At 36.1% G+C, this 25700-nt stretch overlaps 1 protein-coding gene across 1 annotated transcript; it reads left to right on the forward strand.

Moving 5' to 3' along the window:
* On the forward strand, positions 1–24570 carry SLC5A7 (solute carrier family 5 member 7). The gene is made up of 9 exons (XM_075200255.1): positions 1–140; positions 638–885; positions 1642–1755; positions 3438–3593; positions 10422–10570; positions 15818–15961; positions 17337–17490; positions 18230–18447; positions 19578–24570. The coding sequence occupies exons 2-9, from the start codon at positions 708–710 to the stop codon at positions 20205–20207; spliced, it is 1743 nt and encodes a 580-aa protein (XP_075056356.1). The 5' UTR covers positions 1–140; positions 638–707; the 3' UTR covers positions 20208–24570.
* Positions 24571–25700: the final 1130 nt, after the last annotated feature.

Here is a 25700-nt window from a genome sequence, read left to right on the forward strand (position 1 = left end):
TGCGCCTGCTTGTGAAGCAGGGTGTGTGCAGTGAGAGGCAGAGAAGGGACTTGTGCACAGACTGTGACTTGGAAATCGCTGGTGGACTATGTTTAATTTCAAGAGCCCTTTGTATAAGAGGGTGATCACCTCTGTGTGATGTGAGTATTTGGCATTGGCACTAACTAGGCACTGTCTAACGATTTTATATGTTTTATGCTTGTTTATTTTTCTTAATTCTAAAGGGACTTCAAACTTTTATTGTAAAATGGGATCCAGAAAATAAATCCTACGGAGTAGCGATTTATTAATTATGTTTCACTATGCACATTTATATTGTACTAACTATAATGCAGTGAGGGGTCCAAGCAAATAGTGACTGACCTTGACAAAGAAAGAAGGAAGCTACATACGGTTGAAGTAGGATAGGATTTCCCATATGGTGGAATGACACAGGGATATTCATAGCAGTGTGAGGTAGACGGGTGTGCCTGATTACAGTAAGGAAGAACAGACACGGCTGCTTACAGGTGACTGACTTGTTGATATCTAGCTGTGACTTTTGGTTACAAGCTCTCGTACTAGGTTGTTATTATTCTGCAAAAAGGTAGTCTCTGAAGAGGAATGTTTTTCAGCATGTGTCATTTCTGCTTCCTAGTTATACATGTACAGTGGACGAGTGTACACAGAGATACTAATGCAATAACCAGACGCCGCTTTACAAGAAGATGGCTTTCCACGTGGAAGGGCTGGTGGCAATAATCATCTTCTATTTAGCTATTCTCTTCGTGGGTATCTGGGCTGCCTGGAGAAATAAAAACTTGCGTGGTGATGGAGATCCCCGAGAAGGGATTATCGTGGGTGGCAGAGATATAGGACTGCTTGTTGGTGCATTTACTATGACTGGTAAGAATCAAATTATGTCCCTGCTTAAACTTATTAAATGCTTAGTTTGACTGCACTACGTATTACACAATGACTTAATTCCTGAATGCATTAGTATGTCTGTTTCAGTGAGTATTTAATAGCATCATAAGGAGGAGGTCTGTATGTGAAGGAAAATAATTTGACCAAATTTGAAATAAACATGAAAACTCATCATTTTCTTTTAGGAGAGTGTGTTTGTTTGGCATTAAATCACATAATGCAGCCTTTACTAATTATTATATAGTTAATTGTTATGATATATGGTTTACTATTATTAGTGGATGCATTATAGCTATTTTAACACATAGGTTTATATCTTATATGTTCTCAGTTGTTAGTACCTAATTTGTTTCTTTCTTCCTGAATACAAAGTGTTCATAGCAGCATCATTTATGTTAATGATGGAAGGAATAACTGTGTCAGTATTTTCTCTACCAATGCCCAGATAGTTGTTTTTAATGTTAAATAGCTGGTTATGCAGTTACTTTGCAAGTAACCAATTAACCATTATTCTAAAATAATTGCTGTTTTTTAAGCCACGCATATAAGATGGCTTTTCAGTTTAAAATATGTTTTCACATGTTCAATAAACATATGTAGATTAAAGATTGATCATCATCATAAATTGAATAGTATGAACACCACAAGAAAAAAATCTATATTATAAGTATGTAGATCATTGTAATATACTTTGCTTATGATGGTTAATTTTATATTCCCATTCTCATTCATTAGCAACATGGGTTGGTGGAGGATATATCAATGGGACAGCAGAAGCAGTATTTGTGTCAGGTTATGGGCTCGCGTGGGCTCAAGCCCCAATTGGCTACTCCCTCAGTCTTATTGTAGGTAAGTCATAATTGAATTACATGTATTGATATTTGTCTCAGTCAAAACTGACTGTGGTTATCCTCAAATCAAATAAGAGTTGAGGAATACAAATATGAGGGAGATGGGAAGGTTAATGCACGACTAATTTAATAAGCAGACCTATCTAATCTATGATGCTGCACTTAAATAATCTTTTCAAGCCTTCAGGCCGTGTCCTGTTTTATTTCAGCCTTGATAGGTCATATAAAAGATAATGCAATGGTAGTCTTGTTAGCATGGCATTCTAAAGAAAATTGTTTTACATGGATTCAGACAATTGGCTTATCTTTCTTATAAAAGGCTGTGACAGGAATAAACAATGACCATTCATTTTTATACATTATTAATGATTATTCAGCACAAATCTAGATACACCACATTACTATGAAGCATGTATAACTGGACACACCCCTCTTTATCATACATGACAATGTTATTCAAATCATAATGATCACTGATCAGCACATATAATTTTGTTTTCATTTGCATTAAGGTTCACCACAATGACTTTGCCACCTGTCAATTGATATTTAACCCATCATTTACTCTTGCCTTCAAGAATAATACAGTTAAAATCAAATTCACAAAGATTCTATACTGTTGGGCTAAATGAGGCAAAAATTTAATGCCACCATAGAGAATATGTTTTCTGTGTCCATAACAGTACATGACGGTACATATCATTTAAGCAATTCTGCATTTCAATTTTACGATACATTCAATGTTTGAGAAATAAATAATTGACTTAATCGCAGTTAACCCTTTTAATATTAAGTATGAGATACTCCCACCACTCCCAGTGTTATTGTATGTAATGCTTTTAAGTTTTAAAACAGATTTAACCATTTAAGACATCCCTAAACGTTTCTTACAGCCAACAAGTAGAAAATTCTTGGAAAGGTTATATGTGAATAAAAACATAACACGCAAATTGAATATTTTGGTATACCTATACCTTTTTAAATATATTAGATATTGAGGCTTAAGAAACCTGTGCTTCTATGAACTACAACAGGCAGCATGTTTTATCAACTCCTGCTCAATGGGACTGAAAAGTAATGCGGCATAGCATGGAGAGAAATGGTCAGATTATTAAAATATTGAAGCATGATTAACTCTTCATAAAGCTTGGCAACATATTGCTGGGTCATCTGGCCAGTATGTTACGATCACACAGGGAAATAACAACCAATAAGCAGTTTCACGTCCTGGTTATTCCTGTGCACATGTGCACATAAGGCCAGGCATGAGTTCACCGTTCCAGCTGTTGCTGAACTAGGAATCCTATAATGTACAGTCACTTAAGAGCAGTTGTATATAACCAACATACGGAGCGCTGATCGTCTAGTGAATTTCTGCATGTTCTAGGTTTGCATGTAATTATCTACTTTGGTAAATGGAAATAGTTATGCACATTCTTGTTTTGCAATGTTTGTCTTAAGAGGCCCTAACATAAATACATTTAATTGTAAAACCTATATTGATATCTGAGTAGTGCATAGTGGTGCAGAGATTTTTACATTCAGGTCTGGCAGTATAAATACATGAGTTGCCACTGCCACTTAGCTATAGCAAGCCATTAACCTATACATATTGTACCCAATTCAATAAATGTTTTTATACTCATCATTCATAAACATTTAATATACATATTTCTTTAGGTGGTCTGTTCTTTGCTAAACCCATGCGATCCAAGGGATATGTAACCATGCTGGACCCTTTCCAACAGATTTATGGTAAAAGAATGGGAGGGTTGCTCTTCATACCTGCATTAATGGGAGAGATGTTCTGGGCTGCTGCAATCCTTTCTGCTTTGGGTAAGGCTCTTACATTATCATCCCTGATGTCACATGTCTTTTGCCTATGCTTTGTGTATTGCTTATATTCAACAAATGAAAGTGGACTTGTCATCTGCATATAAAACAACGCTGGTGTCTTTACAACATTAAATAATGATGGCAGTGTATTAATAACATAAATTATTTTGTGTAACTATCTTTTTTTTATATTAATCCCAAAGTGCTTTGACAGAGGACGCATTTCTTTTTACATTGCAAAAATGTCCCAGAATATGACTCTTGGCAGCAGGACTGGGAAGGGACAAATTAAGTAGGAACTAAACCAAAGAAAAGTTGTTGATTTATTGCTGAGGGTGAATTATACTTTCTTGATTTGTATTGAATGTCAGAACAGCTCCGGTTCCTTGGAAAGTCATTCAGAAGTTGTTCATTGCACACTGTCATCTTTCTGTGAAAGTCCAACAAGCCTACACTGGTTATAGTGTTTAGCCAATAATTAAACTACATTAAGCAGCAATGTGTGTTACAGCATACTGCATTTATTTTTAAAATCACCCATTTATATTGTATAATTTTTAAAAATAGACAATAATAGTAAAAAAAAATAATCAGTTATTATATGATTTTGTTTTTTTCCCAGCATACAAGCACATTACTGTCTATATTTAGGGATATATCATTGTAGTCCACAGCCAGCAACTAATAAAACACCTAGCTGTATATCTGACATAAGTCAATTAAACATTGTTTTGATCAGAATCATATACGTAAATGCATTATTCTTGTATATTGCTTTAAAATACAAGTGTTGTAATGTTTTGAGTTTTATATATTTTAATACATCTAATTGAATCAGAAAATTAATGGCAAAAATAATGTTAATTAATGGCAATATTGTGTGTGCAATCTATATATAAGTAAACATGCACCTTGGATTCATACTGATTATGTTGGATTTTTTTAGTAGTTATAAAAGGTCATTTGCTAACTGCAAAATATGCAGATGTACTGTACATTTAGCGCATATTGTCGAATTGGACATATAACAATGCACAATTACTAGCACTTCCAATGAGAAGTATCAGGGAGTTGTTCAGGAGGAAAGTGGCAATGAGCCTTCACCACTCTAATCTAAAAACTGGTTAAAAATGTCCAATCTCCTTTTCTGAAGCTCATTTAAATATATTGTCCCTCAACACAAAACATTTTTTTGAATGTTCACACAATGCGAAGCACATAGCTACCCCTAGCTTGCATTTAGCAGGGAATACCTCAAACTGCATAACTCTGCACCATTTGTGTGATTAGATCCGCTCACTTGGTGATCACATGACACAGCACCAAACAATGTGTCACATGTTAAGACTAAGGTAGAGTAACTTGAACAGGCGGTTAAGAGAGTAATGTTTCTATTATATTTATACAGTAAAAACTAGTAATAAAATAAACCTTCAAATCATGTGGGGGTCCCAGGGTGTGGTGTAGCCCTGACTATTCCTTCCTGTGTGCAGTCCACATGCAATTGATGATAAAGACAATGGGCCTCATGCAGGGGCAAATGCAGAATTCGAGGAGGGGGGTTTCCACTCCATGATACAAGTAGGCGTGTCCAGTATGTGTAGGGGCGGGGCTACAAACACACACCGTGTCAAACACACAAATATGTAAACTGTCCCATACACAGACAAGCACAGACACACACAAACACACAGGATCAAACACACAAACATATAAGCTGTCACATACACACACATACATAAACACACAGATACATAAACACAGATACATAAACGCACAGATACATAAACACACAGATATGTAAGCTGTCACATACACATACATACATAAACATACAGGATTAAACACACAGATATGTAAGCTGCCACATACACTGACACACACAGACTCAAACACATTCTTACCTCTGCTGCTGCTGCCTCCTGCATAACACCCATGCTGGCTGTGTGGGAGGAAGGGGCGGGGCCACACTGCCAGCAGAGAGCTGTGCTCACACAGCAGGGGACTGACTGGGAGATGATTACAAGCAGTAGTTGCTGGTCCTGGGAGAGGGGCCAGCCACTGTAAGCATACAACACCCCAGGTAGGACAGGGGTTTCTGGGGACTAGGAACTCCCCTCTGGGTGCGCCCTTGTTATGTACAATTGGACATATTTGCACCTGAAAAGAAAAAATAAAGTCCACAAATGAGTGAATTACACGTGTATTGCTCAAATACGTCTGCATATGTTCAGCTGCTCGTATCTTAAGTATATGTAAAATACATATGAAGATACTTGATGATGATGTTGACTGGTATTTTAGTGTGATGTAGGAACCAGCACTCATAGCCTGTGGTGGTTGCAGCAATTGTGGGTCTTCCGTAAAAAAATAAAAGGATACGACAGGCCGTGCTGATCACACTATAACAGGGAAACCAGCAGAGTGAGTTCCCCTGTCAAATTGTGACACACCCCAGTTCTGCATAGAGTTACTTTCCCTAGGAGGACCAGGCCTGCACAATAAAATGCAGGCTCCTCTATGGAAAAAGCAGCAACATGCTGTTTGTCCCCACACAATTGCCACAGTCAGGCCAGGCTAAGAGCACTGATGCTTGCATCACGTTTGGGGGGAACGCCATATTTTAGAAAATGTATTTATTTTATTGTTTTATATACTGCAAAGGTTTGTGCTAATGATCAGCAGCAGCAGCACAGACTATACTCCAGGGGTTGAGTACCCGCAGTAAGAACACCTCCGGCAAGACATATGTGCTGGTACTTCCACCTCTGATTGTACATGAACACATCTTGTACTCAACCAATGATTGGCCGTCCCTTCTTTTCTCTCTAAGTGTAAAGAGTAGTAAGTGCAAGATGTCGCCATACAGACATAAATGTACCTTTTTGTGCATATTCACAGTACAGAAAAGCTGAATTTACGGAGGAAAGTAAATATTCGCCCAACACTATATGAGCCACAATATGTACAACTTAAACATTTTCCCTTTTTTTCAATATTTAGTTCTCGATCTACGTTACCTTTCCAGAAATCTAAGCCCGGCAAAAAATGAAGCTCAAATGATGAGGTTCACTTTGGTCAAGCAACTTGACGTTGACTTCTACACTCTTAATTATATGCTATTATAACTTCATTTATTTGATTTACCATTTTGTGTCATTTCAACTGTGAGAAATTGTGAATAAAGGAGTTGACATTAGTGTATATCTATGTAAATGTTTACAGATAATTTTGTAATGGCACACTAAGATAATCCAAAGTGTTGACCACACACCAAACAGATTTGACATTTATGTCAGTCTGCCCAGGCAGCACAGTTGATATCAAGTGCTAAAGGTTAACTTGTTTGTGAATACCTTCCAACAGATCCTATTTTTGTGGGATATTCACAATTTCCGACAGCCCTAAAGTTGATTGCTGTTGGGAAGTAGGCGTAACATTGCCAGAGATATGTGTGTTATGGGTGGATGTGGCATGGGTGAATTAGACCATTGCCTAAGCAGTCCAAATTTTCCAGTTGGAAATATTAGAATATTTGGTTAATGTTTAATGCCATCAACATGTAATGTATCTAGTCACCAAGGTCTAGATTTACAAACTCCTCTGATATTCTTATAAGTTTTAATTGCAACCTGGCAGTTTGGTGTTGTTGTTTTGATTGTTTTTATTTTGATAAAGGGTAAATAAAAACACAACCTATTTTAACACAAGACTTATTGGGATGCAAACATTTCAAATAAGATGTTTCAAAAATCTCCCAGTTTAAATAACTTTTGACTTCACTTTGTATCAATAATAGACGTTTAATTTTTCTTATTGCTTTCAAAACCAACCAACTGGATTTCTGCCCCACATTGCTCTGGATACCTATATTTTTACATGAAAAGTTAAAACAATATTATAGCACAAATAATTAGCCTCCTTTCTGTCAGTGTGTTTAATACAACTGATCATGTCAGTTTCAATCATATATGATATTATGGGTAGAAATCATGAATAATAATTGCATGAAATCTCTTTTATGTAGCTATGAATTAAGAATGTTGCTTTGAAAAACTAAAGTAGTGGAAGCAGACTGCAGCCTTTACATCATGCTGGGGAAAGGGGAAATGGATTAACTACTATGTAAGTGGGGGTCTCAAGATTGGGCTTTTATCTTGCAGCAATGGACTGTAAAGCAAACAGTGCTGATTAACATTTTAAATAAACATTATTTGTTTTCTGAAAACCTGCGACAATCTGACTCCAGTGTGAATCATCAATATAAAATACACAAATTGGTACTAATTTAACTCTGTTGCAGCCACTTAGATTTGATTCAAGTGATCTTGCCTTAGGTTGCCTGGTCTATATCTCCTGCTCGAGACCTAGCTTAATTTGTTCTAATAAACATCATTTACTCAAATTTCCAACTGTGTCCTGATTAGATGAGAAACAGTAAGGTTCTTGTTTACATCCTATCTGTTTATCGTGGAAATTCCAGCAATATGTGTGTGCTGGTTTTATCATTTTCTTTAGAGGTTTTGAAAGCTTTTATTTACCATGTCTAGAGTAACAAATGAATAAACTAAGTAAATGTTTTAATCATACAAATGTGTCATATTTTAGTTTGAAACTCCACGTTTTCCATATACTTTATTAATTACTTCTGGGAAATACCGTTTTGTTTGCCGTTTGAGTCAAGTTTTAACCACTTTATTGTGAGAAAATCTCACCTACATACTGACAGGGGAGGGCTGGCAAATTTTAGCCCAGGGGGCAAGACTCGCCTCAGCAGCTTATAAGGAAAATTTTAAAGAGGATAAAATGCAAATGGCCTAGTGATCCAGCCCAAGGTAGCCCACTATGGGACCAGCCCAGGGGGAAGATGCTCCTCTGCTCCCCAACCCAGCCTGCCCTGTATACTGATTACTTTACTCTTATTCAGGTTCTGCTCAGTACCTGAAGTATATAGAAACAATAAAAAGTTAAAGGTGGGGATTGTATCTACTCCCTAGTGACAATATGCAAAATGTGTACTTTATGGTTTTCTTTGTCTGCAATGGGCTGATTTGTCTACTGCTCTCAGTATGCAGTGGATAAAGCAGTGACACCAATGACTGCCATGTAAATAGCATTTTGCAGAAGTAACGTCTCTTCATTGTTTCATCAAGAAAGTTATTTCAAATGTTTATAGTACTATTTGTATTTGCATAATTCAAATAGGAATTTGCAATGTAGAATATCCTTTCTTTGTAGTACTGGGGACACTGGGTTTTTGGCGATTATAACACCTTCCACACAAGAGCTGAATGTTTCAAGATTGGCACATAACAGCTGCTAACATTAAATGTGACCATTCACTTATTTCCAAAATTGCTCAATTCATTTTTTATCACAATAACAATTTTTTTTTCTATTTTTTTTTTTTTTATTCTCAAAATGAATTACACTAAATAGTGTTTTCAAATTGTATTTCCAAATGCTATGTTTCTGTGTATATCAGTAGTGGTGCTAGTAAAAATCTTAATTTTTCAGCAATGTGCTCAGTGGTAAAACACAGTAATATTTTGTATGTAGTGTATTTCTGCAGTGTATTCATTGTATGTCAACTCAATTTTAGGAGCGTAATAATATAATATTACAATAGCATATTAATAGTGTGAGTCCCTAATTATTATTATGGTATGGGACATTGTAACCTAATGTTATATTTTATTATATTTATATTTTGGCTATAACAATTTTAGTGCATGAGCTTTAAGGTTTTCTGAATGTTGAGTATAAGCACAGTTGAGAGTGTTATAATTAATTCTCTGGGACCTGTCTGGATTTAATTACAAAGAAGAGGAGAAACAGTCAATTATTAAATTATTAAAACAATGGTTAAGTTGTGGTGTATCTTGCGTAGAAGAGTACTATGTGTAATATGAACTATTATTAAGTAATTTGGTGACAAAGTGCACTTGTTTAGTGCTAATATCTCTTTAACATTATTTACATGGATAATGATTGTAGTTCGAGATGTCAATATCATTAGTAGTAGTAGTTACAGAATAGTTCTAGTATTGTTAAAGAAAAATAATTTTTAAGGGTAACTTGTTTGTAATATAGTTTGTTACTTTTTTAATTATTGCAAATTTTTTATTTATTTGTTCAATGTTCAACAATTTTAAAAGACAATGCTCTGAATATTTTTTCAGAGTTGAATCACTGAAGTTCAGGTCATTTTTCGATCATCCCTAGATAAAATGCTCATTTGATAACAAAGATTATTTAAAATGTCAGTAAATTATATAAAAATATGGTGAATGACTTGGAGTGAAGGCTACAGGAGATTCCCCATGAGCCGGGATACTGATGTTTCAGCAATAACTCTCCTGCACAGGGCTGTCTTAGCTTTGTTGTTGTTTGCTGTATGGACCAACATGTCATGTAATTCATTGTCCCGATAATATTTACATCATTGTTTCTCGTCCCTTGCATAACTTACTGTGTATATGTGGGATCAGATGCACTCATACATCACAACTATCTATAATATAGGTTTGTTACAGGAACTTAAGATGCGCAACCAGTTAAAATGCACAATCATCTTTTGTGAAATTAATCAAAACATTAGTAATTTGTATTAGCTTAGACTTTTACATTAAAATGTCTACATTACCTTATTAATAATATAGTATCTTAAGATTCTCATGTTACAAAAAAATAAGTCAAGTGGCAAGTATGTTACAACTTTAAAAGGGGTCTTAAAGCAACTGACTGATAATGACCCTATGTACTTTGGATGATATATAGTGTTCAAAAATCAGATATTAATTGATTTTCATTATATGTTTTCATAAGGTGCCACCATAAGTGTTATAGTGGATATTGACATCAACCTATCAGTAGTAGTGTCTGCACTGATTGCCATCTTTTACACCCTTGTTGGTGGACTCTACTCTGTTGCCTACACTGATGTTGTTCAGCTTTTCTGCATCTTTGTGGGATTGGTAAGTAAAAATACTTATTGTTATGGAACAAAAAATAAGTAAACTTTATTTTATGATGTATAGATCTAATATTTGTGTAGCAAGGGCTTAAATCAATGTCTAATGTCTAATGCCACTGCAATATTTTCACTTTTCTGCACTTTTTTGCTCTTTACATATGTTAGAATCTTTGTGGAAGTATTACATGTAGTTGATGAATGATTTGTTTTTGGAGGCAATTATTCTGTTATTTCCCTGTTTAAACTATAAGTAAATTCACATATTTATGCATATGATATATAAAATACATCTCAAGTTGTACCCTGTTTCAAGCAATATTTTTTTAACTTTAATTACTGTTTCCTGATTGTACTTTTAACAGTAGAGTTAAATATGAAAATGTGACTTTTGCACACATGCAAAATTTGCATTTCTACTACTATGTATTGAGTAGCACCTAACTCGAGTCTAGTGTATAGATATGTCTGGTGCATAAATGTGGCTGTGATCATCATCAACTCAGAGAATTACACCAGTGCTTTGGGATGGGCAAATATATGCTTCCTAGGAGGTGTATCTTAAAGCAGCAATCCCATGAAAAATGTTTCTTTAAACTCCTATTAATGATTTAAAATTCTGCTCAGAATCATGGACTACCATGGCAACCACAGTCACATAAAGCAAACTAGATAAGGTGCTACGGTGTATAAAAGTTCTATAACATGTAATATATAGCAGGGGCGCACGGAGGATTGTCGGGGGGGGTTTCTCCCCGCCGACCCCCCAAAAAAAAGCAGCAGCTCCATTTCGCCCGCGCTGTCCTATACAGCAGCTGCGGCGCTGTCTAAGAAGCATCTGCGGCGGTGCTGTATACAATACAGCACCGCCGCGGACGCTTCTTTGACAGTACCGTGGCTGCTGTATAGGACAGTGGTCACTTAGTTAGCGCAGGGGGGGCTTTCTAGAGACTCAGAAACCCCCCCTGCGTGCGCCACTGTATAGAGGAGAGGAGAAATGGAGGAATTACTTTCATTTAACTTCTACTAGAAAATGATCCTTATTCAAGCAGATGGTCTTTGAAGGGAAATTTGTCAATCCAGTTTGTTTTAGAAACACACAAACCTAAAAAATGCAGGATCAGCGCTACAAACGAAGTATAGTTGATTTCATAACCCAAAGGATTATCATCATCATCAATATTTATTTATATAGCGTCAGCAAATTCCATAAGGCTTTACAATTGGGAACAAACATTCATAAAACAATACTGGGTAATACATACAGACAGAGAGGTAAGAGAAAAGGATTGGCTTGTTAATAAATATAAACACTTTAATAAAAATAAAAAATAAACTAGCAACATTATAGTATCAGCTACAAACATCTGGATAAATTATAATAACGCTAGTCAACAAAAAAAATGCTATGTCTCTTGATGAATTACCATGAATAACCATTAAAAAAATTGATTTGCTAAAGTACTAAAAAGTCCCACTCTAACTTATATTGTATATTTTAAGATACATGAACCTAAAAAAGGGGCAAATAAAGAGTATCCAAACATTCTTTTAGTAATAATATTTTTATTGAACTGAAGTTAAATTGTGAAAAAAAGTGGAAAATTGTATATTATAACAATAATTATAAAATACTAATATTTGGCTCACATATTTCAAGAAATGTCACACGGTACCATTTGACTCACATTTTACGCTTCTTCTTCTCCTGCCATTTATATTCAACATCTGGAGCATCTATTGTGACAGTCGATTAATAGTCTGCTAGTATTGTACAGTTGCATTTGTTTAGTTTTATTTTGGCCTCACAAAGTCTTTGGCTGGGTATACACAACAGAATTTTCCGACCAATGTGTTATCTATAACGATTTTACTAATGACTGAAAAAAAAAGTCCAGATCTGCATCCATAAACACTATACATGTTTTAAAAGATTTACCCTCAGATCTGTACTGTTCAACTGTCATAACCATCAGCTGGAAAGATCATGACTTTGTAAACTCTATGGAGCTCCTGATCATGAGTGCAGACACACTGCAGGATTGGAAGGATGTCATTCCATAGCTGAATGAGATTTATAGTTCTGCTGAACAATCAAATCAAACAATGGTCTGTGCGTTGGAAGGACTATCGTTCATTATCTAAGTGTACACACTAATGCAATATTGGGCTGAAGGGTCGTTTATCTGGTGATTGGCCTGATAATTGGCTGAAAACACTGTAGTGTGTACCCAGCCTTAGAAATTTGTCCTTGAGCTAGCTGAAGGCTGGTGCATCTTGATCTATGGCCTCTGTCAAAAAAAGTTCATAAGTTCCAATATAATGTGCAGTGGTGATAACAGGATGTTGCTTTTCTTGACTAGTAGACTGGAATGGACATTTTAATGTAATGCCAGAAAATGTAATATATTTAATGTAATGCCAGAAAATGTAATATATTTAATATAATGGCAGTAAATGGCTGCACTGTTGCCACACAAACTATGCCTCAGTGACAAATATCCCAGAGACTAAGCAAAACATAAGACTCTAAGTGATATGTAGTTTATCGTGGAAACAAGAGCTAAAAATCCATCTAACTGTCATATTCTTGTTTAGCAAATGAAAATTAGTCAAAATTCAATGATTTCATTGCTGAAACATTTTGGCTGTTGACCAGTATAATTCAATATTAAAAAACAAAATTAATGAATCCTTTTTCAAACCAGGATATGACCTTTATAAAAGCCTTACATTCTCGTTTTGAATTGAATCAAACATTTTACTAGATGGCAAGTAAATCTTCCTGTATACTCATAAAATTCAAGCCTTTACTGGACCAATTAGTCCCGTTGCCGTATATTCCAATTTCATGCAATTATCGTGCAATAAACAACTGTTTGGTCAGATATTGCAATAGTGTGTAATCTCCTACGATCATATTGCATTGCACCAAATCACATTGTAGCATTTGATTTGGATTTATAAACTTCCTAAAAATCACGATGCACATTTGCCTGACATCGCCATTATGTCTACTTAAGGGTGGCTTAATATTTATGAAGACTACAGTCCTGTTTTCTGTGAATACCTTGAGACACCTTCCCTGTAAAAGAGGATGAAATGAATTACATTCCAGGCAGTGTTCCCTCTAAGCTGAGCAATCTGGAAAGGAAAGAGTTAAAAGGTCACTCTACTGAGGGCTCCACCTGAAAGGTTTGCGTTCACAATCTGCAGGATGTTTCCTAGTAAGATACAGGTTTAACTCTATCCTTTCCAGATTGCTCAGCTTAGAGGGAACACTGATTCCAGGCTGCTTGTATTTCCAGCACATATATGTGTAATTTCTTCTCATTCTGTGACCATGCTCCCTGTAATACTTTTGACACAAGACGAGTCCCCCAGACTCTTGTACTGCAGTCTGTCATGAGTATTATCCAGTCTAGTTCTGACGAAGACACTCCCATTTGGATTCTGCCACCAGTTGTGAGAGTCACTAGTGATCCATGAATAACATGATCTAGACATGTTTTTTTTTTGTGATCCCACTGAGTGTGTAACAATAACTGGAGATTTTGAATGTGCCACCAAGGGAGACTTAATATGGTTGAGGAAAGCATTCCTAGAAGGCAAATACCCCCTCATATTGTAATCTGTTTGACTTGTAATTGACAAGCTAACAAATGGATCTTGATGCCTCTATTTGATAGAGACGCTTTATTTTGTACAGTGTCTATTTAATCTCCAATTATTTTATCTGTTGTAATAGCACAAGGTGGCTCTTTGCCTTGTTTGTGATCAAACCTATTTCCTGCAAAAAGTCATTACTTGACCTATCCTATATTGGATCTTTTGCTCTGACTTCCCTGTCAATAGGATGTCTTCCAGATAGGACCAGAGAGTGACCCCCTGTTTCTGTAATTTCACTATCTCAAGATCTATGGCTAGAGGATATTGCATATAGCAATGAGAATTTAATTTGCAGACTCCATATGGAAAAGTTTTGCATGTACAAAGTGATTGAGTATCCTTAAATATAGAATTGTACAAAAGGACCGCAAGGATTCTGACCATAAAGAGTGTGGAATAAAAGCTTGTGCCCCTCTGGGCTGGATGAGCAGAAGAGATCGCACAAGCTTCCTGTTGTCAGCTGAGTGTCCCCTGGGAACATGATTAAATTCTACCTTGTTTCCCTTTCTGTCTAGAACTCATTGCTCTTGAATAGTATTTGTCCATTTCTCTACATTTTTTGTTATCTTGCTACCCATAAGTGTTAGTAGGGACTGGACCAGTCCAAAGATTATGTGAGGTCTTTTGACCTGATCATCCTTCTTTGAAACTGAATGCTCAAAGGGTTGTTTGGATGCAGTGGATCCACCTTGTCGGGTGTATTGTCTGCCAGGCACATAACTTCTTGCATCTTTGAAATATTAGGGAGATGAGGAAGGAAAATACTGCACTTTTCTATTCTGTATAAGGCAGATATATTTATTCCCAGAAAACTTGGGAATCATAGTGTCTAGTTTATCACCAAAGAGCAAAGAAAAGAACCTTCATTTAGGAATATTGCTAGACTATTTTACATTGAGCATCTGCTGCCCATGGACACAGCCATAGAGCTCTCCTAGCTACCATGGTTGAAGCCATAGTTAGTTCTAGCAAAAAAGACAACAGTATATAGTAATGCCTTGCAGAGGAAATCTATTCCTCTCTGCATAACTTCCATGCTTTTCAGCAAATATTGTTTACTAATATTTTCCTGGTGATCTGTATGAAGATTTTTGCCCCATAATCTGAGCCTTAAATCAAGGCACATGGCAGATACAAAGTAGCTTTGGCAGTTCAGGTTTTGCACTTTCTAAATGACCAGCAGCATATTATACTGCTATGTATTAAATTTTTAAAGGGATTTTCTCTTGTTGAAGTTAAGTGGATAATAATTTGGTATTAAAAATGAACTGAGGGATGGGTGAATGTTTATTTTATAATCAGGATGCCTATGAATGTATTTCCGAATTAATGTGTTTTATGCTGTCTATACTGTTTATTGTATGAGAATGTATCTTTTCCTGCACAATGGCTGGTTTAAGTATTCCAATTATTTTATTTGTATGAGCCCAAATTCAAGGATTGCCTATAGGCCGAAGAGCTGTGTCTCTGACCATCTTATGTGACAACCCATGCTTCATATTACCTCTTCTTTTTAATGTGGGATTATGATAATGTTTTAAGACCTATGCAATATCAGATGAGCTGGCTGTTTGTGTTGCAGTGGATCAGTGTACCTTTTGCAATGACTCATCCCGCAGTTACAGACATCAGAGTGACAGCGGTAGAAGAAGTGTACCAGGAGCCTTGGCTGGGCAGCATAAAGAAGGAAGATGTCTGGTCTTGGATTGACAGTTTCTTGCTTCTGGTAAACAATGCATCCATTCTATAAACCTGTCTTTTAATAGTGAGACCTGATACTGCAGTGTATGAAAATAGAAAGCCTAAATAACATCTCAATAAAATTCTGTATGATTGCTTTATCTAAAACACCTTAATGTCTAATCACACTTTTTGCACTTTGATCTGCCTATATTGACATTTGTAGTCTAAAAAATGTCTAAATTACATTAATGTCTGTGTTGATTTTTGTGGATTGGGAAATTAATGCCTCGCCACAAATTGAGGAACATTTATGAAAAGTGGCATAGACTAAACCTGTGCATATTGATTATAAATGATCTGAGTCCCTGTGGGTCATTTCTACAAATGTTCCATAGTTTCTATAATTTGGGTTTGCTCCTAAAGCAGATTCCTCCTGTGTCTGCCAGCTGACAGGAACCGCTATTATTTCTTTGCCTTTTCAGCAATGAACATGACAGTCAGTTTCAAACAACGTGCAAGTGTAGGATGTATAAACACTCATGAGTACAGACCGTTAGTCTTACATCTGTAGTTCAATCATTTAAAAAGTACAGTTTGTTAGGTAATCAGAGAACTGGATTAGGACATAACAGAGTATTAGCTTTGTTTAAAGCTTTTGTCATATATTATAGTACGTGTGTTTAGCACTGGACAAACCGTTCTCATTGCACAGAATGCACTTGCTTCTCTAGCCATAGTTGCACAGCAGTTTATCTTGCTCGGTAACCTCTAGCTGGCAGCAAAACTGTGAATTATGTGATTTTAGCAGAATATTTTTAATATAAGGTCCTTGGGCCTGAGCCATTAAGGAAAGCAAGGCAAAAAAAGGAGTACGTTTTCTCCTGGACAAACCATGTACCAATGTAAGGGGTGCAAATTAGTTTATTATTTTGCACATAAGTCAAATACTGGCTGTTTTTTCATGTAGCACACAAATACTTGATAGCTTTATTTTTACACTGAAATTTAAAGTTGATCTAGTACATGCCCTACCCCAACTATAAATCTGCCATGACATTTTAAATTTACCTCCCCCTCCAATTCAAAATGGTTTTGCCAAGGTGCAAAGTTACTCCTTTTTTATGCTTAGCTCTCCTTACTGAATCAGGCCCTTTGTGTCTACATATGGGGGTGATAAAGGAAATAACATAATAGCAATAAATTATTTATTTTTGTAGATGGAAATAAGCAATTAAAGTAGATAGTTCCGTATGCATATTTAACATCATTAGATACATATTCTTAGACTGATTCATGTTTAATAGTATCACCCTTCAAACACTTATCTTTTCAAGAGCTAATTTTTTACTTACCAGAACATTATCTTTGTTTCTTTGGAATAGATTTAGTGCTATATGTTCTGAACATTTTTCTTGCAGATCCTGGGAGGAATCCCCTGGCAGGCTTATTTCCAGAGGGTCTTATCAGCCTCCTCCGCAACCTATGCTCAAGTACTTTCCTTCTTAGCTGCCTTTGGTTGCTTACTCATGGCTGTCCCCTCAATTCTTATTGGAGCTATTGGAGCCTCCACAGGTATGTGAAACCATCTTTAGAAAAAATTACATTTATAGACTGATCTCTTTATAGTTAAAATACTGTTAATAAACCATTTCTGACAATTGACAAATACAAGAGTGACAGAATGCATGTAAGCAGGAACATATTTCTTATGGTAAATTCGGTAACATTAAGTTATGCTGTATAGCTATCTTGTATCCAGTATTCACTTGCACACATCTGTACTCTACATAAAGTTATTAAATCGGGTGAACCAAATGAAAAACTTAAATGAAAAGTCTATTGAGGTAAATGTGCAAATATAAACCCCAAAGAATACCTTTTGGAACTGATGGTCCATCTTTTTGGGGTGTGGGAGGCTATATGCTTTCCTCTATCTATGCCCAGCCCCCACCATCATCTGGCCAACATCAGTTACAACAACCCATTAACTTCAGGTTTATGATGCATTATTTGGGGTTTAGCATGGACAGAGGACTACACAAAGTCATTTCCCCAAAGATTTAGAATTGGATCCAAAAGTTTCTTTCTAGTAGAAAAATTAGATATCATGGTCTATTTTGCACATTTAACTCCTTAAAAAGTCTACAAAGGTGGAGAATTTCAGCCTGTGAATATATTAGAAGCCTCTTATTTAAGAAAACTTGTATTATAGTTGTAGTGGTCTTCTACAAATAGTTGTGTGCATCCAATGAATGCCGTTTTCCCTGCACATTGTAAGGCAGGAGTGACAAACTAAATTTTAATCTTTCAGAATGGAATCATACATCATATGGCCTACCTGATCCACAGACCAGAAATGAAACGGATATGATTCTACCAATTGTACTTCAGTATCTGTGTCCTCCTTATATTTCCTTTTTTGGACTTGGTGCTGTATCTGCTGCTGTGATGTCATCAGCTGACTCATCCATCTTGTCAGCCAGCTCCATGTTTGCCAGGAATATCTATCAACTTTCATTTAGGCAAAATGTAAGTGTCGTCCCATAAAAACCTTATCTGTTAAACCAGAGTTGTTACAAACCTTTTTTTTAAAAAAAAATAATAATAAAAAAAAATACTATAATTAGCATAATGAAACAATTATGGTATTAATTGATAAATCAGAAAAGGCTGAAGGGAACTTGAACTAATTGACAGTGCTTTAGTATTTTACATGTAGAGATGATACCTTTTGCTACATAAAGAATATAATGCAGAAATAAGATAGACAAAAACTTAAAAGTGAATAATTCCATTTAAAGGGGTAACACCGTCAAGGAAGACTAAAGCAGTGACAGTCCTAGCAAAGAGGCCTTTACAGGGTTGCCCGCATCCAATCATGTGCCAGTCTCTTTGGGCAGGAACATCCACTACTCAAGTGTCTCCTGGCTGATCTTGAAATTGGCTTTTTCAGCCTACAGGTGTTTTAAGCATAAAACTACTATATCCAGAGAGAGCCATTTGAAAACCAGTGCTTAGCAGAAAAGAAGGCTATTCAGTGCAGCTGCATATTGATTTATTTAGTCAGTAGTCAGGTTCAACAGAGTCTATAGATAAAGTAAATGTATATATTTATAGATCTGCTAATTGTGGTAAAGGTGTCCACACCTTGCAAACAACTTCCCAGACCTACTCTACAGCTAAAATCACCACCCACTGAGCTTTGCTTTATGTTGGGCATTGCTTAAGCACAAAGCATTCATTGGGAGTGGGTGTGATTTTAGATAGATCAGAATTGAAGAGTAGAGAGTTCTTCAAAATGTTGCTATGAGGTTCAGCTTTTTCGAGTTACACCCATCTTACAAAATTAATCTCTGTAGAATGCTTCAATGAAGAAAGCTTATTTAGGAACAAATAGCGACAAGGGTTTTGGCAAGCTCAATTTGTAGGTATTATTAGAGAAATTGAGCAATAGCTAGACTCAGAGATAAGAACGATGTTCTAGCGAAGATCAGCCAAGAAGGCTATGTATGTTTAATGAATGGAAACAGTTCCACAATCTACATTTTTTGATGTGTATACAAACATGGGCGTGATTACCAGTGACAATAATGCAATATCTTGCAAATATGTCTCAAATTCAAAAAAATTTTTTAACTCAAGTTCCATTTTTTTAACAGGCATCAGAGAGAGAAATTGTCTGGGTTATGAGGATGACTGTCTTTATATTCGGAGCAGCTGCAACAGCCATGGCATTGCTGGCAAAGTCAGTGTATGGACTTTGGTATCTGAGCTCTGATCTGGTCTACATCATCATCTTCCCGCAACTGCTCTGTGTCCTGTTTATCAAAGGGACCAACACTTATGGTTCTGTCGCAGGATATGTGTTTGGGCTTTTTCTCAGAATAAGTGGAGGAGAACCATATCTACACCTGCAGGCTCTTATCTGCTATGGAGACTGCTATCTAGATAGGAATAATATATATTTGCAAAGATTCCCTTTCAAAACTCTTTCCATGCTGGTTTCATTTTTATCAAACATAGCCGTCTCCTACTTGGCCAAGTATCTATTTGAAAAGGGAACATTGTCACCAAAGTTAGATTTCTTTAATGCTGTGGTGGCTAAACACAGTGAAGAGAATATGGACAAGACAACTCTAGTGAAGAGTGACAATATCACTTTGTCCGAGTTAGCTCCAGTGAAGCCAAGACATAGCATAACACTGACTTCCACTTTCTTGAATAAGGAGGCCATCAGTGACTTGGACTCTAGCCCAGAGTCTCCAGATCTTGAAAATAAGGACCTGTGACATAGCCATAGCAAGACTGCTGCTCTTACATAGTAAGTAATGAAAATACAATACTGAAATAAAGAAAGGGTAAGCAGCATTTTAGTAAAATTATATGTTTGTCTTATATCAATGTCATTGCACAATTCAACACAAGCATCACTTGTTCCGCAAACATTAATGGATGTTCAGCAAATCCTTTACATGCTGTTGTGATGTATTAGTATTTTGCAAGCTTGGTTTATTTATGCAGGATGTAGCAATAAGTAACATGCTTACATTGGTAAAGACTTATATGTATATCTATAGGAAACTCCAAAAATCCCAAATCAGTTCACTAACAGCATTTACTCTGCATATAACCTTACAGATCATAGGACTTTCTGGTATTTTACCCTTACATACACCAACCACTTCAAATGAGAGTTCCTTGCAGAAAATGTCATATAACATGGATATCTGGTTGACTACTTACCTTTGCTATCTCTATTTTTTACGGTATTGTTTCATAACACCAGCAGTTTTGCATTGTTTTTATTTATATGTTTAGGAACATATGACAGAATACTTGGTTTAAATTCTCATTTTATTGACAATATATTTGTCTGGCTTTATGCAAATTGTAAACAAGACAAAGGGAACAAATTGAACAGTGTCTAGTAGAATATAAATAGGAACCAAATAGGTAATTGCTTTTGGATCTTTAGTGGAATATTGAGTTTTGTATACAAAGTTTAGGTAATCTAGGGCTCTATGTGTTAAACTCCATGTATGAACTACTAATGTACAAATGACAATACTCTATGCCTGGTGGAACCTGTATTTATGGTATTTCAAGTGGCTGAGCATTAAATATTGGCACCTGGCAGGATTGAGCATCAGGTTTGCAATATCAAATTGAAATAATTCTGTCTAGAGTTTTCTGATTGGTTGTACGAATATTGGCCCCTTTTGCTGCTAATACTTAATTTTTAGCATTGCAGCTGTATTATATAAAGTTACAGCAACTATTTAGATTATGTAGTTTTTTCCATTTGGGCAACTGCAGAAAAGTATGTTGCCATTGGATTTACAAAGTGGCACACAAAAGATTTAATTATATTTTATAAGGAAAATCTGACTTTCCCATTTATTAATAAAACTGGCAAGACCCTATTCTTTCTTGTGTATATGCAGGGCCGGATTGGGCTAAGGGGGCCTCCATTCCCCCGTGAGGGCCCCCCTCATGATCCGAGCCACCCCCTAGGCACTTGCCTCTTTGTCCTGGCATTGCAGTCTTTCCCGGCGCGCTGTACGCTCTTTACTGAGGAGATCTCGTGAGAGTGAGACTCGCGAGATCTCCTCAGTAAGGAGACTACAGCGCACCGGGGAAGCACCGCAGTGAAAGTGCTCGGCAGCATTGATCAGGCCGGGGGCGCCCCCGCCCCTGACCGATCAATAATGCTGTTGAGCACTTTCAAGGGCCCCCTGGATGCCCGAGGCCCCTGGGCTGTAGCCCAGTTAGCCCTATGGTTAATCCGGCCCTGTATATATGACACTTCATTGCATTATATTGTGTACAAATAGGGTACTACAATTTCCGCATTGACTACTGACACTGTCAAGCCACATCTCTATGACAATCTTATCTAGTAAATGCACATTTTTTGCGACAGTGTTTATACGTATGTTGTTGCTGTACAATTCAACCAACTCTAAATGAGGCCCTTTATGTGCAACATCCTCTAGAATACTTGGAGAATGCAAAATGTGCTTGATCTACAGAATAGGGGAGAGGTACAGTAATGTTACCCCTATCAATGTGATGGCTATAGGTAAGTTGTACATACACTTTTAAGTTAAACACATATTATTGAATACTGCCCCTTGACCCCAGTGCTGGGTGACAGGATCATTGCCCAATGTAATTTGACCATGCAAGCAATACTTTGTAAAACTTACAGTAAGTAGGGATGTAAATGTAAAAAAACAAAAAAAAAACAAGATTAAATGCCATGTATAAATAGATTTAACACATTGGGGTATATTTATTGAACCTTCTAAAAACTGCAAATAAAAGTTTATCTAGTACGTTGTAGAAAAGGATAGCTAGAATCTGGTTGCTAGCTACACCCCTACTTTTCTTTTTTAGAGTTGATAAATTATCCCCATTATCTTTATTGTCTTTATTATTTAATCTTTGTCTTTATTGTCTTTATTATTTAATCTTGGAAGCTGTATGAAGCCATATGTAATTTTACTTTACATAATTTTCAACCCCACTTTAACTGCACAATTGAGATGATAACTCTATGTTGAGACACAGAGTTGCAAAGTTCCTGAGTAAGGTCTAGGGCAGAGTGTTTCAACCCTCTCTTCAAAAACCACCAACATGTTATATTTTCAGAATATCTAATTGACTTGTCCATTACTTATTATACAAGGAACTTAACAAAACACGATCTGTTAAAGTATATATTCCCAGCTAGTAAAATCAAGTCAAAGACAGATCTGTCAAGAGAAGTTCAAAAATAGATGAGCTTTCACTGGCACTGCTGAATGAGTTGCAACATTCTATGGTTTTACGGGTTGGGAGGAAAGAATTTTGAGGCGCACTTCTATCTGCATGGAGTCATCCTTTTTACACTTGAGAAGAGGTAACGTACAGTATGTTGCTGCATACACGCAACACTTGGTATGGTTATAGGTTATTGCAAAATGCTCCTGACAATGTAATAACTAGGGATTTCATATAACCTTAAACACTGGTAGCCACCTTCACTACAAAGCAATACAGAAATGAGAAATTAATTATAATGAAAACAGGCAAAGCAATATCCATTAGTGATTTATTTATAAAGAATCAGATGAACTGTTATGACATTTTGCTCACATTTAGTGTGTATTACTATTGATTTTATCTAGTTATCTGTTTGTTGAAGCCTTTGAATAAATCATTGTGGCACTGGATAAATGAATACCAGGGAACCAGCTGCAAAGCTACTAAGCTGAGTTGCTAAGCACTCTGACACTGAACAGAAATTGTTCTGAAACAGTGTCATAAAGAGTCTAAATAATAACCCTCAATATCAACTAGTGCCTTACTGTATTTATGACTGTAAAATCAATGTGAATTATAGTTCCATAAGCACTCATATGTGTAAACACATATTTTGCTGCCGCATGCTTATGTTTTAAAATGTGAGCATTTTTGTTAACACTGTTGCAGGGATGTTCCTTGTTTATCCATTAATTAATTCCATACACAACCACTTACAAGTTTATTGTGCATCTAGTATTTGTTCAAACTAAGAATTAGATGTTGATAACGCTATTGCTGCTACAGTCATATATGTATATATGTATATATATGTGTATATATGTATATTTATATATATATATATATATATATATATGCATATATACATACTGGAAGGTAGATGTATGTAGCAGCAGATTTGCTTCAGTCATAAGGGGTAGATTTAATTGACGGCAATGTGGAAAGCGGACATTGCGCTCTGCACATTTCTGGCAATTACGGTAGAGACCTCGGTTCACTTTTTCCTTGCACCTCTATGGGTTGAGAGGAAAAATGAGCAGAGATGTTTGTCAAATCTCCACCACAATGTGTCCCGTGGATGTTCTGGAGATACCTCACAACTAATTGAATCCCCCTTAACAGTCATATTTGGGTGACAGAATAAAATACAGTTCTACAATTATACTAGCACTGCAATTCTTCATCCATCCACTTGTGTCAAAATTCTGAATACAAGCAAGTTAAGCAGAATCCTCCCATCTGTAGTAATATGAGATGAAAATGTTACTGCAATGCATATTGAATGGACCATATCAAACGTCCCATTGACATTTCAACATAAATGTGCCAATTCGCTTATAATAAATGTGTGGGCTGTCATACTGGTATATTTGCAATCATTATCACTTTCAATTACAATATAGAAAATGTATCATTCCACATTCTTCATAGGCATCAGTATAATATTTTGCATTTAAGTGTAACTGTCTGTTTTTGAGCAAAGTATGTGCTGTACAAATAAAGTGTATTGTTTCCTTGTTCTATTGTATGTTGTATACTGTTTTTGCTGTTGATAAAGAACACCTAATTCATGGGCATTGAGATGTTATAAAATATATTTTTTGTTTGTTTCAAATGACATATTGCAACAATCTTAGTGAATAATATACAATGTATCTCTATGTTCCAGTACTGTATTAAGCAGTGCCAAATGGGGGTTCAGGAAAATAATTGGGTAATATATACTTTATATTAATGTACGTAGCCAATATATTTATTTTTTTAATTTATTTTATTAGTAATCAGAATATTCTGTGTGTAATATAGCAAAGTAGATTTGCTCCAATAAACTTTTTTTTTACTAAATGTGCAACTGAAGTGCTTATTTGTATTGAACAAAAATCTATACAGCCTATTAATGTACTTTAATAAGAAGCCAGTTGGACTCCTCATGAAAGTCATACATCTTGGAGAACAGTACATTGACATTATGGTTAAACAGATAACAGAATGTGCATTTACCAGATCAGTTTACAGTGTAAACTTTGTAATGTGTAAACTTTACACATTAAAATGGATGTGAAAGGAAACTCTAAAGTAACACCTTGATGCATAATGCAATCAAGATTGGTGGGTGATCATCATTGTTTATCACTGGTAGCATTCCTTGTAGCAGAGATTTCTTCTCTTTCCTTGTGGTAATTCTGTGATAGCCAGCATTAGATGAGTGTCAGCTCTTGTTACTGTCGGCCATTGGCTGAACCATAAATGACTGTGGGCTACAATAGTGTGAATGGACATTGTATAATTGCTACTGAGTTTTCAAACTGAATAATTAGGTAAAGTGTCTATTTGCTGGGTTCTGGCATGTATACACACATGTATACACACATTATACTGTATATTGATATATGGATAAGTGAATTACCTATGCCACTTGTGTCATTCAAGGCAGGACATACATGTAAATATACAATGTTAAGCACAACTACAGTTAACAAACACAGTATAGCTGCTTTCATACGGCTTAGACCAGTGGATTCCAAATTTTGTCAGTTCGAGACACCCTTAGGGTCTCTATAATTTTTTCAAGGCACCCCTAAGCAAAAATAGTTACCATGTAGTCCTCCACCTTGCTTACCAATAGCCCTGGCACCGGCACCCCTGTGAGATGTTCGCGGCACCCCAGGGAACCGCGGCACACTGTTTGGGAACCACTGGCTTAGACAATACATTTAACCTATCTTGATCCCATACCAGTATGATCTAGATTATCAATGGCATAAAACATAGTTCCACCTCTAATTGACTAGTACACACTTCCATACCTTCTACATACATGTCAGAAGTATGTGGAAGAAAGATCAAAATACCTATGGGACAGGCATTGTTAGCTGTGTCAAAGAGACAGTGCAATCAACCTCATTTCTAGGAACACTATATGCAGATAATTTCTCTTTTAGAGAGTTTTTGTAATAAAGTAGGTAAAGATATCT

This window comes from Mixophyes fleayi, chromosome 2 (genome assembly GCF_038048845.1).
Source record: "Mixophyes fleayi isolate aMixFle1 chromosome 2, aMixFle1.hap1, whole genome shotgun sequence".
NCBI classification, from domain to species: Eukaryota; Metazoa; Chordata; class Amphibia; order Anura; family Limnodynastidae; genus Mixophyes; species Mixophyes fleayi.

Bases quoted from the DNA above. Each gene is read 5' to 3' on its own strand.
- SLC5A7 (XM_075200255.1), top strand. From the start codon at position 708: ATGGCTTTCCACGTGGAAGGGCTGGTGGCAATAATCATCTTCTATTTA. The intron at 886-1,641 runs GTAAGAATCAAA...CTCATTCATTAG, and splicing joins TGGTGCATTTACTATGACTG to CAACATGGGTTGGTGGAGGA. The intron at 18,448-19,577 runs GTAAGTGTCGTC...TTTTTTTAACAG, and splicing joins AACTTTCATTTAGGCAAAAT to GCATCAGAGAGAGAAATTGT.